General features: G+C 37.5%; 1 protein-coding gene across 4 annotated transcripts in view; it reads right to left on the reverse strand.

Moving 5' to 3' along the window:
* Positions 1-17,500, reverse strand: part of Spata5 (spermatogenesis associated 5) — a 150,783-nt gene that overhangs the window by 112,595 nt on the left and 20,688 nt on the right. For all 4 annotated transcript variants that reach the window (XM_021226902.2, XM_005069692.4, XM_005069691.4 and 1 more), the window contains exons 10-13: positions 15,857-16,011; positions 2,807-3,016; positions 1,823-1,876; positions 265-344 (exon numbers count right to left, since the gene is read on the reverse strand). In XM_021226902.2, coding sequence (XP_021082561.1) covers positions 265-344; positions 1,823-1,876; positions 2,807-3,016; positions 15,857-16,011 — 499 coding nt within the window. The remainder of the gene's footprint in view (positions 1-264; positions 345-1,822; positions 1,877-2,806; positions 3,017-15,856; positions 16,012-17,500) is intronic.

Here is a 17,500-nt window from a genome sequence, read left to right on the forward strand (position 1 = left end):
TTTTCACTTCTAACTATATTTTTAAATCAATACTATTACTTCTAATACAGTACTAAGGAATCATTATAGATAAATAAAATTAACTCAAATGCTTCAATTTTATCATTTTTCCAATTGTATAGGAAATGATTATACAAATAGATTTAGATGAAATAAGTGGGTAAACGAGAAATTAACTGCAGATTCAAAAATAGTTTCTAGAAAAATATAGTAAAATGGTATTTACTGCTATTATTTAACATGCTAATATTTAGCATTTCTTACCTGCCCCTTTCAACTGCCAAAGCATCAAGTTCATCAAAAAAAATAATGGAAGGTGCCACTGCTCTTGCTTTACGGAATATCTAGTGGAAAGAATACCACAGAGACAAGATTAACACATGCTAGAAAATTCCAAAGTTGGCTTTCTTCTGAAAACCATGTAGAATCAAATCTATCATGTACAAACCTGTCAGCCTGATCACTTCATTTATACCTTACAGCACATGCCCAAAGTACTGTAGTGTTTAAAAGTAACTTCTGTAGTGGTGAATAGACTACCACTTAATACAGTACGGGAGGAAAACCACCAGTTAAGAAATCAGAGAAATTCAGCTAAATACCAGCTCCAGCAAGTATAGTATGAACTTCAATAGGCTAATTTATTTCTTCAGCCTCAATTTCCACATCTAGAAAAGGATGGTGGCAACAATTCATACAGACCTCGGGAGATTAGGAAATAAGTAACAAACAGAGCATAAAACACTTGGCCCAATACCTGGAACTTAATAAATAATAAAATCATAAAACACATTTAAATAAAACCCATATTAAACACTCATATATCTCAAAGTCATAATCATTTTTTTACATAAAACCCAGGCAAAAAAAAAGTTCAGATGTTATAGGACCATAGATAGACTGGCCTGAATATGAGCCAGACAAACCATAAAAGTCAGTGTCTTAACCCAACAGAACAGCCAATAAACAATGTATGAAAATGAGCTTGGAAGAGGGCAGCATGAGCAGAAAAATATTCAGATATGTCTCTCTTATAACTTAGGCCATAATTTTTTGTTCATGTGTCACATGAACATAAAGATACAGGGGCCAGTTCAATATTTGTAGATACTGCCATTTTTCATGCTGTCATTCCAACTAATCTTTACAAAATTACGATCATCTACATTTTAAAGCAGAAAAGACAAAACATAATTTTAAGTAGTTTCTTGTGACAAAATTATCAAAACCCCTTTATCCCGATTAGCACTAAAGTCTTCACAAATACGAGCCAATATCCCATTTGTGTTCTATGAACACACTGTGTGTGGCAGTTAGTATCTGTTTAGGAAAGTCACGGCATGTGATCAAGTAGTGACTTTAGTTGCCCCAACTTTAACAGCTAGAATGAAGAAGCACTATCAGTCAGGAGCTGGCACTAAAGGTCTGGCTTTAAACGTTATTAGACAAAAGGAAGATACACTGTCTAAACCACCAGGCAGAAGTTAAGACCAAGTCAGTAAGGTGAAAATTTCAAATATGATGCTTATGTAAGATAAACAGCTATCGAATGTAAAAGTTCAAATTTTCATACAAGACTAACTTTAATTTCATAAAGATAAACACTTCCTTTCGCAAACACGGGGAGGGATGGTAGTTATTAAAATTAATCTTGGGTAAAAATAAAAGTTAGGATAGTATGATAGATAAGAACAAACACAAAATATTAACAAGTACTCAAAGGTGTATTTTAAATCATAAGATAGAAAAATTATATCACTTTCCATTAACCAAAATTAAGTAGAAACTATACTTAAGGATGGAAGTGTGGTTCTCTTCTTACCTCTCTAACTGCTCTTTCAGATTCACCAACATATTTATTCATTAATTCAGGCCCCTGTTAGGAAAGAAATCAGTGATTTGGTATCTTCATACAGTTAGCCATATTTTCTTTTTAATAAGGAGGGAAAAAAACACAAAGAAAACAGTAAGCCAAAAAATATTTTACTTAAATTAGTTTATACAGCATGCTTATTTCCTCTGGATGTTACTTATGCCTCAAAGATTAAAGCCACTGCATGTTCTAAAGCTACAAATCAATACAAAGGAAAGGTGGTGACTAAACATGTTTTATAACAATTTGTTCACTACCTGATTATCTACTTATGGATAGTTTTATGATATACCAGGCATAGTGCAGGCACCAAAAATAGGGATGCTCTACAATTCAAAATATCAGAGCAGTTTCATCACCAAGGAAGGCTACTTGAGGTTCGTGAAGTTCAACCTCACTGAGGCAGGTTTTACTGAAGCAAATAAAAGGAGATAGTAGCTGAGTTATAGGTCAAAACCTTAGCAAGAGGTAAAGTGATAGGGTGTGGAGCTATGCTTTACACAAGTATAGCATCCACATACATAGGCCATTCTGGGGAAACACCTCAAAGAGCAGGAAATATAAAGCATGAGGCAGACACACTGCAGGCAAGTGTCTAAAGCAGGCAGGCTCCAAAACAGAAGAGGGATTAGCAGGAAAGGGAAGGGAATTTAAATATTCCTCTCAAAAATATATATTCCCAACCATTCATTTGGGCGAGGCAGGGAGGGAGACAGTCTCTTCAGAATTTTGATTGTACTACACTATCTCTAATTTAAAAAGAAGTAAGTTGGTACAAATACACAGTTTAATTAGATTCTCTACCTATATTTTACTGTCATCTACCTCAGATAAAGAAATAAAAATCAACTGCTCCTTCAAGACAGATATCATACAGGATACAAGAGGAAGAAGTCAGAAGAGAGAGTTATCCCTGAAACTCCAATATCATACCTTTATAGCTAGAAAGTTCAAGCCGCTTTCACTGGCCAAAGCCTTTGCTATCATTGTTTTGGAGCATCCAGGGGGACCATACAAGAGAACTCCTTTAGGCGGCTGAATACCCATTCTGATGAAAGACTTAGGATGTTTCAAGGGCCATTCCACAGCCTGTTTCAATTTCAGTTTGATATTTTCCAGTCCTCCAATATCTGACCAGGATACCTACAAAACAAAATTGTTTTCTTTCTTTTCATTAACTGTAATTTGTCTTTGAAGGACAAATGAAGCCTCTTTAAGTAAAAATGTTATGCTCACCACATTAGGTTAAAATGTGCTCAGTAAGTACAGCATGACCATTATGATACTCATCTCAAGTAAGTTAACACAGGACTCCTGCTCAAAATAAAATACCTCATTTATTTATGGTGAATTCTGCATGAGTACTGTAGTTATATCCTTTCTCCGTTCCCTCTCTACCCTCCAACTTCTCCTCCACCCCATGCCCAACACTTCTCAAATTCACAGCCTCTTATTCTTTACTTATCATTATATATACATACACAAATTTGTAAATACAACTTGTTGAGTTCATTTGGTGTGAGTAATATACATATTATTTAGGGCTGATCATTTAATGGATAGTCTATCAGGGGGATTATCTCCAAGCAGACTCCAATAGCCATTAATTGCCTGTAGAGCTTCACCTAGGGGTGGATCCTTTGAGAGTTCCCCCACCCATATGAGCATGTATCAATTGGTACTGTCACTGCACAAAGTAGCAGCAATTTTAAATTTAAGAAAATTTAACGAAATTTAAAGAATAATTTCTGCCCTAGTTAAGTTTTCTAATGCTGCAATGAACATCATGATCAAACAGCAAGTTGGGAGGGAAAGGGCTTATAGTGCCACAGCACTGTTCACCTTAGAAGGAAGTCAGGATAGGAACAGAAACAGGGCAGGCTCCTGGAGGTAGGACCTCACAGAGAGGCTATTAAGGAATGCTGCTTGCTGGCTTGCTTCTCCTGGCTTTCGCAGCCTGTTTTCTTATAGAAGTCAAGACCACCAACCTGAGGATGGTACTACCCACCATGGGCCCTCCCCCACTGACTACTAATTGCGAAAATGCTTTACAGCTGGATTTCATGGAGGCATTTCCTCAACTGAGGTGTCTTCCTCTCTTATGACTCTAGTTTATGTCAAGTAGACACACAAAACCAGTGAGTACAAAGTTTGTAAATCCTTGAGATTTTCCCCTTTGGAATAAAGTATTTTCAGACCTGCTTCTTTTCTCAACTAAGAAATGCCTCTGGAACAAAGTTGGTTTTTTTGCAGGGGAATAGGAGGGAGCAAATCTCACCATAAAGCATTGGCCATTCTGGAACTGAATATGTAGACCAGACTAAGTTGGAACCCATAAACATCAATCTGCCTCTGCCTCCAGAGTGTTGGAATTAAAGACATATACCACCATCCTTAGACAAAGTATTCTTTATAAACTTACATATAAATACAGTTTAGAATACACTCTATGTACTAGAAAATATACAAAGGAAGTAGAAGAATCAGATATAAATATAGTTTGAAAAACTAGGAAATATATATATGTACAATAGTAAGTACACTAAAAAAAAAATCAGAAACTTCAGAGCTCCCAGAAAAAAAAAAAAAAAACAATAATTCCCGCTAGAAGATCGTTTGAAAGCCAACTCTTGAATGAGGGGTAAGATGTGAAAACAGGGAGGGAAAGAAGATGGAGGGATGGAGGGAGGGAAAGGAGGAGGGAAAGGCTCAGATGGAAGAGGAAAGAAATAATAGTCCAGAGCAGAGGATCCTAAAGGCTAAAGACGATCAATATATTTCAAACACACAGAGATGTCGTCTTATCTACGCTTTAGGAAAACTACAAACTTCATCCATGAAGCAACAAAGTGCAGAGGGATGGGTGTGGTGGAATAAAAAAAGAACAGTTTGAATTTGACTAAAATGTATAATCATTTGCGTGCTTGATATATAAGTTTTCTAATTTCACATTTTTAGTGGCTTCAAAACTGAGTAACTTTACCTTGAGTATCATTAAGTTTGGTGAGACTATCGATTTCCTAGACCTTCTGCAGTATGTTATACATGCCAGATTTCAACAGAGATGTTTCCCACGCTTGGACAGTATTTGCTGAGGTCAGTAAAAGCCCCAATAAAAGCAAGGACATAGCTGTCTGAGTCTGTTTATAATCTGTGCCTTATGTTTTCTGAGTGTGTAGTCACTACTAGATATTTTAATAGCAGGTGGTGCTGGAATCCACTGTAGATGCAGTCATATAAAATAAAAACTTGGTAGTCCATGTTGGCATGTAATGCCCCATAAGCAATCCATAACAAACCAATTTCATCCATGAGGCTGGACTTAGAGGAGCAACCCTCTGGGCTGTCTGCATGCTCCCAGTTCAAAAGCAAGCACTTGCTTCATGCCTCCCTATGTTGTGGTTTGAATACCAATGGCCCCTCATAGGCTCATATATTTGAAAGCTCAGTCCCCAAGGAATGTCACTATTTGAGAAGGATTAGAAGGTGTGGCCTTGTTTGAATGGACGTGGCCTTGCTGAAGGAAGTATATCACTGGGGGTGGGTTTTGAGGTTTCAAATGACTATGGCAGGTCCACTCTTTCAGTGCCTGCTGCCTATAGATCATGACACAGCTCTCAGATATGCTCCAGTGCTTACCTGAGTGCAGTCATACTCTCCACCATGTCAAAGAACAGTGTGCATTGGCAGAAACACCAAAGCACAGTTCTTTTTGTACATTCTCATTTCTTTGATTTGTTCTTTTTAATTTTATTCTAATAACATTTGAAAAATGACCAAGTACACACAAGAGCTATACTATAAATGATTCATCAGCTTTAGTATTTCCCATATCTGATATAGCGAATACCATCTCTTTATTTTTTAAGATTTATTTATTATATATACGGTATTTTGTCTACATGTGTCCCTGCAGGCCAGAAGAGAGCACCAGATCTCATTACAGATGGTTGTGAGCCACCATGTGGTTGCTGGGAATTGAACTCAGGACCTCCGGAAGATCAGTCAGTGCTCTTAGCCACTGAGCCATCTCTCTAGCCCGTGAACGCCATCTCTTAGATTTTTCAGTTGTGAGCCAAGCCATTAACAGCTGAGCCATCTATCTCTCCAGCCTGAACACCATCTCTATACACGTAACAGTACACATACTAACATAATCAGTTGTTAAGTGTCCTGCTGATTTTTTTAAAACAGAAGGTAGAAAGATTTCACCTTTTTTTTTTTTCTAGCTGGGAAGAATTTGAAATGGTAGTAAGGAATGAACTAGAGATCACAAATTACAGAGGATACAGGAGAATGGACAGCTAAATGGCAGCAAGGCACCAAACGGTGGCCTCATCAGAGTGCTTTTCAGTCCAATGCTTTACCAGTGAAATACATCCATCTGTGTATGCCTCTGCTCGTTTGTGCACACTTGGTAGAGAAGCGATCCTCTGGAGTATGAACAGTAATTAGCTACACTGTATTATAGCATAGATGTGGAAGTCACAGAAGCAACTTCATCAACTTGCAAGAACAAAAATGATACTGGATTCTGAACCCTCCGCAAGTCATTTGGCTCTATAGTTATATGGACACATCAAGAAATATACTACACACACATATTCCAGGAGCAGATTCCCATGCCTTGGAGCACAGGAGTTACTATACATTAAGTTTCCTAGCAGTGCAGCAGAACAACAGCCTATGCAAATTTAGGAAGTACATAAAAGATTTTAAAGGTTAATACAGAACAGCTGGCTATGTAATGGATAGGGTCACAGGGGCACAATATCTTTATAAATCTATACTCTGCAAAGCAAAAGTTGAAAGTACCCTTAAAGATACACTCAGTTTAAGTAAATAAAATATCTGTTTTAACTCTAGTGCTAACCAGCTTAAAACTTTTTGCAATTGTGAAATATGAGAAAAAGTATAGATGAAAACTACCTGTATAGATTAAAAGAAGTCAGAATGTTAAAAATAATGCTAATGTCCATTTTCTTGCCTGACTATAGATAGCTGACAGAAATTAAGATAACAAATCAAACCTCAACAGATACAAAAAATTTGAATTAACCTCCTGTATCTTGTTGGATCACCATGCCTTAAAGTTAGAATCCAACAATAACAAAAAATTAATAAAAAAAGTTAGAATTCAATAACAATACTAATTGTAGAAAGACTCATGGAAACTGAACAATGTACAACTAAATCACCACTGGGGAAAGTTGGGGAAAGGAAGAAATAAAGAAATTAAAGACTTGGCAAAATTCAATGAAAATGACAGCACAACACACCCAAACTTATGGGACACAATGAAAACAGTGATAAGAGGAATGTTCATAGCACTAAATGTCTCCATGAAGAAGCTAGAGAAATACCACACTAGCAAATTAACAGAACAACTGGAAGAGGAAAAACAAAAAGATGCAAACTCATCCAGGAGGAGTGTACAACAGGAAATAATCATTTGAGGGCAGAAATCAATAAAATAGAAGCAAAGAAAACAATACAAAGAATCAATAAAACAAAAACCCTTTGTCCAAACTAGCCAAAAGACACAAAGAGAATACCCAAATTGACAAAATCAGAAATGAAAAGGATATAACAACAGACATCGAGGAAATCCAGAGAATTATCAGGCCATACTTCGAAAACCTGTACTCCACAAAATTGGGAAACAAAGGAAATGAACAATTTTCTGGATAGATACACATACCAAAATTAAATCAAGACCAGATAAACAAATTAAATAGACCTATAACCCCCATGGAAATAGAAATAGTCATCAAAACTTTCCCAAACAAAGAAAGAAAAAAAAAAAAAAAAGGCCAGAGCCAGATAGTTTCAGTGCAAATTCTACCAGAAACTCAAAGAAAAGCTAATACCAATCCTCCTCAAATTGTTCCACACAACAGAAGAAAGAACATTGCCAAACTCATTTTATAAGAATACAGTTAGTTACCCTGATACCCAAATCACACAAAGACACAACCAAGATAGAGAATCACAGACCAATCTCCCTTATTAACATTGAGGCAAAAATACTCAATAAAATACTGGCAAACCGAATCCAAGAGCACATCAGGAAAACCATTCACCATGATTTAAGTAGGCGTCATCCCAGAGATGCAGGGATGGTTCAACATACAAAAATCTATCAATGTAATCTACCATATAAACAAACTGAAAGAAAAAAGTCACATGACCATCTCATTAGATACAGAAAAGGCCTTCAACAAAACTCAATACCCCTTCATGATAAAGGTCGTAGAGAGAGCAGGGATACAAGGAACATACCTAAACATAACAAAGGCAATATACAGCAAGTCAGAGGCCAACATCAAACCAAATGGAGACAAACTCAAAGCGATCCCGCTAAACAAGACAAGGCTGTCCACTCCCGCCGTATCTATTCAATATAGTATTCGAAGTTCTAGCTACAGCAATAAGATAACAAATGGAGATCAAGGGGATAAAAATTGGAAGAGAGAAAGTCAAACTTTCATTATTTGCTGCTGATGATATTATACTAGGTGACCCCAAAAAAATTCTACTGCGAAACTACTACAACTAATAAACACTTTCAGTAATGTAACAGGATATAAGATTAAATTTTTTAAAAAAAAGCAAAAAACAAAAACAAAAAAACCCAGAAGATAGTAAATGGGCTGAGAGAGAATCCAGAGAAACAACACCCTTAAAAATAGCCACAAATAACATGAAATGTCTTGGGGTAACTCTAACCAAACAAGTGAAAGACCTGTATGACAAGAACTTTAAGACTTTGAAGAAAGAAATTAAAGAAGATATCAGAAAATGGAAAGATCTCCTATGTTCTTGGATAGGTAAGATTAACAGTAAAAATGGCAAACTTACCAAAAACAATCTACAGATTCAATGCAATACCCATCAAAATCCCAGTAAAATTCTTCAGACATCAAAAGGGAAAATACTCAACTTCATATGGAAAAACAAAAAACCGAGGACAGCCAAAACAATCCTGTACAATAAAGGAACTTCTGGAGGCAACACCATATCTGCTTTAAAACTCTACTATAGAGCTACAGTAATAAAAACAGGTTGGCACTGGCATAAAAACAGACAGCTGGATCAATGAAATCAAATCGAAGACCCTTATATTCGTCCATACATCTCTGAATGACTGATTTTTGACAAAGAAGCTAAAATTATAAAATGGAAAAAACAAAAGCATCTTCAACAAATGGTATTAGAATAACTGGATGTCAACATGTAGAAGAATGCACAAAACTCAAGTCCAAATGGATCAAAGACCTCAACATAAAACCAACAACACTGAACCTCACAGAAGAGAAAGTGGGAAGTAAAAAGAGACCATTTCCTAAATATAATACCAGTAGCACAGACACTGAGAGCAACAATGGGACCTCCTGCAACTGAGAAGCTTCTATAAAGCAAAGAACATGGTCAACAAGACAAAAGGACTCCCTACAGAATGGGAAAAGGTCTTCACCAACACCACATCTGACAGAGGACTGATCTCCAAAATATACAAACAACTCAAGAAACTAGATATCAAAAGACCAAAAAATACAAGAAAAACAAGCAGATTAAGTAAGAGAAAATTTCACAAGGAAAATGCAACATCTTTCTTCCTAGATGAGTACTCCAGCAGAACATTTTAGTTACATATCCACAGGAGCCTAAGAACTCAATAACCAGATTAAAAGCATAAAATAAATAAAATCATTTAAAGGGCAAGTTCTAAAGGGGAAATGAAAACTTAAAAAGTGGCTTCATAACCTTGGGGGTTCCTTAAAGAACCCTGTCAGCTCCAGAGTGACTGCCAATCTTTAACCAGGAGCCAAGTTTTATAATGTCAGGCATAAAAATGCTCTTCAAGGTGGTATTTTACAGAAAATATTTGGACAAAAGTACTTTACACTTTGTTATATTACACTAGTAAGTGCTAACATAAATATAAAAGACAGGCAGTGAATAGGTTGTGCCTGTCCCAAAGCTCTTAGTGGGCCAACATTAACTTTGCAACATTAAAACACACATATTTGTGAAAAAAAAAGAAAACAACAACAACAACAAAAAACAACAAACCGCCGGGCGGTGGTGGCGCACGCCTTTAATCCCAGCACTCAGGAGGCAGAGGCAGGCGGATCGGGATCGCTGTGAGTTCGAGGCTGGGCTGGACAGACGGCCTCAAAAACAATACAGAGAAACCTTGTCTCGTAAAAACCAAAACCAAACCAAACCAAACAAACAAACAAACAAAAAAAAACCAACAAACCTAAATTCTGAATCCCAGAAGCAACAACAACTGAATCTCCAGATACTTCAGCAGAGTTAAAGCAAGACTCTCTCAATCTCTCTCTCTCTCTCTCTCTCTCTCTCTCTCTCTCTCTCTCTCTCTCTCTCTCTCTCTCTCTCTCTCTCTCTCTCTCTCAGGAACAGTCACTAAAAGTATGTGTGCAGAGCACTGTGAGTGCAGAGTACTGTGAATATACATACAGGGGTAGCATGTGACACCTGCACTTCAACACTTGTACAAATATAAGGGATAACTACCAGGTATTAAAAATTAGGTTTTCCACTTATAAAAGGAAAGCTATCTAATTTTAGCATAGTAACCAAGATTGCAAGCAACAGTAACAATTTTTTTCCACTAACTTTTGTATTGTCTCTGATTTCATCTAAAAAGATATTTAAAAAAACAGAATGAAGGTATTAAACTCTAAAATATTTCATAAGATTGAAATTACATTTTTGTTTTTGGTAATGCAGCGTTCCTGATTAATATTAATCTATTTCCCAAGTGTGCTTTCCTGTTCAATTTTATTACTTAAAACCATAAAAAAGTATGAGACAAACTGCCAGGAAGACTAAGATCTTGGGAGTGATAGAAGACACTTTTCTGCTGTCTAGACAAGAAGCAAAGTCAAAACAAGTGAAATGAAATTAAAAGGTCTGCGAAGAATCAGCATAGACTTAACAGTTTCTACAGGTTGCATCACCTGATCCAAGAAAAGCAAATCTTACTTAGCAATGTGTCATAAAAACCTTCCATCCATAGTCTGTTTAAAGAAAAGAAAAAGGGGGGGAAGGAGGGAAGAAGGAAGGGAGGGAGGAAGGGAGAAAGAAAGAAAAGAAGGTTCATGGTATTTAGAAATATAAAGCAGATTCCTCAATCATCCTAAGGGTATATGGAGAATGAAACATAAGACAGTCAATTAAACTGTTTTTTTCAAACTCTTAAAGCAGGAAAGAGCTGCTAATAAGATTATCTGATAAAGGTGCTTATACACAAACAAATGCACATTAAACAAAACTGTAACAGCAATAACAATACTGGGAAACTACAAACTGATGAGCAAAACCCGCAAAATAGTCACCTTAAAAAGATCAGTTAATCACAAGGGACCATAGGTAAATAATTACATAAAATCAGGAATGAAGGGACCAGACCCTCACCCAGCCCTCTGCTTTAGCAGCCATAAATGGCTGCAGAAAAGGCCCAGCAGGATGTAAGACTCTGACTCAGCACATGTTACTGAGTTTCTAGCCTTCTGACATTAATGGATCTTCCTCAGTCACTAGGAGGTCAGATACCCTCCATGTGGCAAGGAACCAAACAGAAGTTAACTGGTGGGGTCTGGACACCCTTTATGGTAACAGTGGCGTAACAGTGGTGTACAGAACATAGCAACCGCCCTGGAGGGCCTATAGGCCACAGCAACCAGTTGACCAACCAACTCAGGAAAGGACATCCAAGGCTCCTTCCGGTCCTTCTAGCGCCAACTGCTATGCTGGACAGATGGAGGAACTGAGCTAATACAGTTAACTCATTAAAATAATGAAAAACTCGACGGGCGGTGGGTGGCGCACTCGGGAGGCAGAGGCAGGCGGATCTGTGAGTTCAAGGCCGGGCTGGACCAACAGCCTCCAAAACAATACAGAGAAACCCTGTCTCGTAAAACCAAAAAAAAAAAAAAAAAGAAAAGAAAAGAAAAAAAAACTCTTTGTTTTTACATTGGAATGGGGCTCTTGGTGATTTTGGGGTTCAGAATTTGGGTACAAGGACAGCAATATATAACTAAGGGAATTCAAGAGAGAAGCTGTTAGAAAAGAACGGAATAGAAATACTAAGGCTGAAGAACAGTGACGAATAATCAAGCTACCATCCTTAGACTCTGAGAGGACAGATATAAAGGAAGAGGCTAGGGTGGATACATGGATCTCTCTGGGAGGGAGAAAAAGAATAGATTTTGGGCAAGTGGGAAGGGACCAGAAAGATCAAATGGGGAGTTAGAGGAAAGAGAGGGGAGAGAAAGAGAGAGGATGCGGGAAGAGACAGCTGGAATTGAGGGACATTTAAAGGATGATATGGAAGCCAAGTGCAGTGGAAACTTCCTGAACTATAAAAAGTGATCCTAATGAGGTTTCCTAATAATGGGGGATACAGAGTATCAACTGGCCATCCCTGATATCAAACAAGGGGTCACATGGAAATCCCCAAACAACAACAAACTGACAGCAGGGCACCAATGCTGAAGATAACATCCACACAACTCACTGAACACGAAGAAGTCTAGGGGGTACCTACATGGAGTCTTCATCCCTTCTAGTGTGTTTGGTACAACAAAGTACTCTGCACACTACCAAACGAGAAATGTAAACAAATAATAAATGTAAACTCAGCCACAAAACCTTAACATACAATCTGTAATGCTTGCAAAATAGGCTAGCGCAATTGTGGCATAGAACTTATGGGAGTAAGCAATGTCTGATTTGATTTAAGGCCATATCCAATACTGCTTGGGTGACCAATAACCAGAGACTAGATATCCCAGAGACCTAAGGTAAAACCAAACACTACTGGTCTTAAAAAAAAAAGTATCAATAAAATGACTCTTAATAATATTCTGCTATACTCATAAATCAGTGCCTTACACAGTAATCATCAGAGAAGCTTCCTAAGATAGCAAATAGATACAGGGACCCACAGTCAAGTATTTTAGAGAAAAATGGGATGTCTCTACCAAATCACTCTCCTCAGAGCTCAAGCAACCTTGTGGAAGGTGTGTGAGAGCCAGAGGGGAAAAAGAACTAGGACCTTTGAATTAACTAAGGCAGGACATCAGAACTCAGACACTGAACAAGCAAGCACAGAACTTACACAGAGTCTGCACCAGGTTCTTTGCATATATATTATAGCTTTTAACTTGGCATTTTTATGGGACTCATGAGTGTGAGACCAAGTGGATTCCTGTGCCTGCTCTTAGGACTCTTCCGTTGGGTTGCCCTGTCCAACTTTGGTATGACAGGTTTTGGTTCATCTTACTATTTTTTATTTTTGTCATGTTTGGTTGTTATCTCTTAGAAATCTTGTTCTTTTCTACTGATAAACAGAAAGGGAGTGGATCCAGAGAGGAGTGGATGAGAGGGAATGGGGGGGGGGCTAGAAAAACTGTGAGTAGAGGGAATGGAAATTATAATCAGGATATATTGTGTAAGAATCTATTTCAATTTAAAAATTAAAAAAGAGATGCTATTGCTGAAGAACAGTTACTAAAGTAAAAATTCAAAACAAAAATGTCAATAGCTAGCTCATCAAGCAGGTGACACACTAGACTAGATCTTTTGAAATTGCCTAACTTGGGGAAAAGCAGTGAAAAAAGCCTATACAACTCATAGAACATCACAAGCCAGATCCCCAGAGCTAGAAGATATATTTTAAAAACTAGTCCACTAAGAATACTATATTAAAAAAAGGGAAAAAATGAAAGGCTTAACGAGACAAGCAAAAATAACTAAATCTGTCTTGCAAGAAATGGCAATCAGGATTTTTTTCAATTTGAAGTGAAAGGATGCTAACAATAAAATATATACTTCCTAATATGGTAACAACATACTAAAATTCAGATAAAATAAACTGTTAACAATGGCACATACATCATCTTTACTATAAACCTAAAGTACAAATGTATTAGTAGTAACTATAATAACTTGTAAATGCAAGGACCAGACCCTCACCCAAGCCCCTACTTTGGCAGCCATGACAGGCTGCAGGAAAGACCCAGGAAAACATAGGTCTCCGACTCAGCAACATGTGCTGGGCTCCCGACTTGCCCTCCATGAGGCGAGGAACCAATCAGAATTTAGCTGGCTGGCTCTGGCTGTGCTTTAAGGTAACAGTGGAATGCAGAGTGTAACAACCACCCTGGAAGGGCATCTAGGCATAGCAACCTTCCTGCAGCTGCAGTTGGCCAATCAACACAAGACAGGTCATCCAAGCCCAGAGGTGCACCAATCCTGAGACTGTTGCTATGCAACTAGTGGACCCCTACACACTCCCCTTGTTCTACCTCAATATATTCCCTACTCCACTCTTTGCTTTTACATCGGATCAAGTCTCTTGGTGATTTGGGGGTTCAGAGTTTGGTCACAACATTAAAGACAGACAATATATAAATGATGCAAAGTATGACATTAGTATTACAAAGATGTAAAGGTATAGTTTGTGTGCAGCTGCATTTATCTGTTTAAAGTCATCTTTGAGCTATTAGAAAACAGACGTAAGTATAATCACACACACAAAAAAGAAAGAAACCTAAGCCAGATGTTGGTGGTGCACGCCTTTAATCCCAGCATCTGGAGGCAGAGGCAGGTGGATCTCCGAGAGTTCGAGACCAGCCTGGTCTACAAGAACTGTTCCAGGTCAGCCTCCAAAGCCAGAGAAACCCTGCCTCGAAAAAACAAAAAACAAAAGAAAGAAAGAAACCTGTGATAGACACAGAAATAAGAAGAAGAAATATTATAGAATATTGCTACAGTTTAGATCTTAAAATTCCCTTAAAAGGCCAATGTATTAATGGCTTCTTTCCCAATTAAGCAACCTGGGCAGTTGTGGAAACATTACATGTCTAATGAGAGGTTTTAAGTCACAAGGAATGTGTCTTTAAGGTGGAGTATGGCCCCATCTTTCTTACTTGCAATTCCCTCTCTACCACTCTGCCTCATCACAGATCTAAAAACAATGAAACCATAAAACCTGAGGCAAGGTATGAGGAGCTGGCTACATAGATCACGTATATATGACATGCACATGAGGACCTGAGTTTGGACATCCTTTGTGATGTAACTATGCAAATAAAAAAAGAACAAATTGAAAAATAAAACTATTTAAAGCAGTAGTTCTCAACCTTTCTAATGCTAGGACCCTTAACAGAGTCCCTCATGCTTTGGTGACCCACCAACCATAAAGATATTTTTGTTGCTACTTCCTAACTATAATTTTGCTATGTAAACTGAGTTTACTATCCCACTTGGTCACACAGTCGTTCAGCCCCAACTAAATGCACTAAGTCCCTGTGTTTATTTGAGGCTAAACGGCTGCAGGACCAGGCAAAACAGAAACTCAGGCTACACTGCTACTGTCGTGAATCATAACATAAATGCCTGACACGCAGGGTATCTGATATGCAACCCCTGTGAAAGGGTGGTTTGACCCCCAAATGTCAAAGGCAGAGACCTACTCATTTAGAAGAATTTCCAGAGAATTGTGTTAAGTAAAAAAGCTAATTCCAAAGTGCTATATGTCTTTTTGAAATAATAAAATTTTAGAAGTGGAATGAGGACAGAGCTGGGTATGATAATGAAACACAGTGTGAGAACTCTGTGGTGATAATTTGAATATGATAAGCACAAGTCTTTTCATCTAAAACCCTACATGCCTAAATACACCAAATACTGAAAGTCCAATTGAAAGTGAGGAAGTTCAAGTCAAAGCAGCAGAATGTAGCAGTGTGCATACACCATCTGGTGTTGCAGGATGCTGTTACCAGAGAAAACCAGGCAAAGGACATACAACATAGGGTGTCTCTCAGTTACCTTAGAACTGAATTTATAACTGTCTGGAGAATGTTTTACTTTACATGTATATTTTTAAAAGGTTAGCCTATCAAGTCAGTCAACTTGGAGTCTTGGCAGAAAGTATAAATTACTTACATTTGGGACATCAATTGCTACCTCTCTCATAGCACTAGGTCTGATGTCATTCATCCCTTGTAAGAAATCATTTATAGTAATTTTCACCATGCCAGCCACCTTGCTATCAGGGAGGTTAGGCTGTTTCCTCAGGACTCTTCGCAAGGCATACAGACCTAAAAAGAGGAAAATAACACAAAAACTGATCACTTATCCCATAAATATCAGCTAGGTAACAATACTACTAACCACAAACTCTGTGGGTATTAAAGCACTTACTGTACTTTGTACTTACAGGGTTAGGGTTAGGGAAATAGAGAGGGATTAATCGTGAAAGGGACACAAATATATGGAAGATTAAAGCACAACTCAAGTAGGCAGTAGAGAGATGACAAACTGAAATTATATACTAGAAGACAAGTATTTTGCAAACATAAAACAATTTACGAACAACATCTGCAAAGAAAATCAAAGTTTATCAATAGTGTTGATAGCCTGTCATTAAAAGAAATGCAACAGTAATGTGTTTTTGCAATTGTCCTTTTCCTGAATGCACTAAAACCAAGTCACGAGTTTAGAGACCAGGAGATCTGAAAGGAGACGGAACACAAGAGAAGATGATTTGAGAGTTAAATGCACATACAGTCTGTAACAAATCATACTTTTATGAGAGTACTGAAGAAGACTGGAAATGGAAAAATGAAGCAAAAGGCTCGCTGAAGAAAGCTTATAGTTTGGAGAATGAGAAAGAACTTGTTTGGCTTTTTGTTTTTAAGGAGAGAAATAATAATAATACACTTTAAAAAACCCAAAGGACCCTTAAGAAAATAAAATTTAGGGAGATGTAAAATAGCTTAAAAATTGGTTCTAACCAGAATAGTCAAATATGCTTACAGTTCAAACATTGGCAAGACTGAATGTCCAACTACCTCCTTCAAATACCAGGTATGAAGTTTCAGGTGCATAGAGCTGTAGCAGAGTCTAGAGCCCAAATTCTTAGCTGTGAACAGTAACTCCATATAAGGTCATACAACTGAATGTGGTGTTAACAAAGAAAATCTGGCAATGATGAAGATATCTGAACATGCAACAGTTTAATTCAAAAGTCAATGCATAATGAATTTGTGAAGTATTATCTGTACTGCATAGCATGATACATTGTAGACTTAGTTCTGGGCACCGAATGGAAGCACTTTATATTTCCTAAATTTGATCTCCAACACCCATGTCAAAAAGGTGTGTCATGGAATGCCTCTGTAATTTCAGCACTGGACCAGAGTGATCCCTACAGCTTGCTGTCTAGCCAGTCTGGGGAATCAAGCAAGTTCCAGGTTTGCTGAAAGATTATCTAAAACAATAAAGTAGAAAGAGATAGAAAACAACTAATATATGCCTCTGGCCTCCACACACACACAATCATGTACATACATACCAATTATCTACCTCTCGCCTCTACACACACAAACACGTATGTACATACCCAATTATCTATCTCTGACTTCCACACATACAAACATGCATATGCATACACATATAAATAACAGTACACAAACATTTAAAAATAGATTGTTCTGCTATCTAAAAACTTGAAGCTATTTGTTTTAGGCTTATCTTTCAAATTTGTTTTACTGTCTTCTAAAATGCTGAAAGATAACTGGCATCTCA

This window comes from Mesocricetus auratus, unplaced genomic scaffold (genome assembly GCF_017639785.1).
Source record: "Mesocricetus auratus isolate SY011 unplaced genomic scaffold, BCM_Maur_2.0 Super-Scaffold_100011, whole genome shotgun sequence".
Taxonomy (NCBI): Eukaryota; Metazoa; Chordata; class Mammalia; order Rodentia; family Cricetidae; genus Mesocricetus; species Mesocricetus auratus.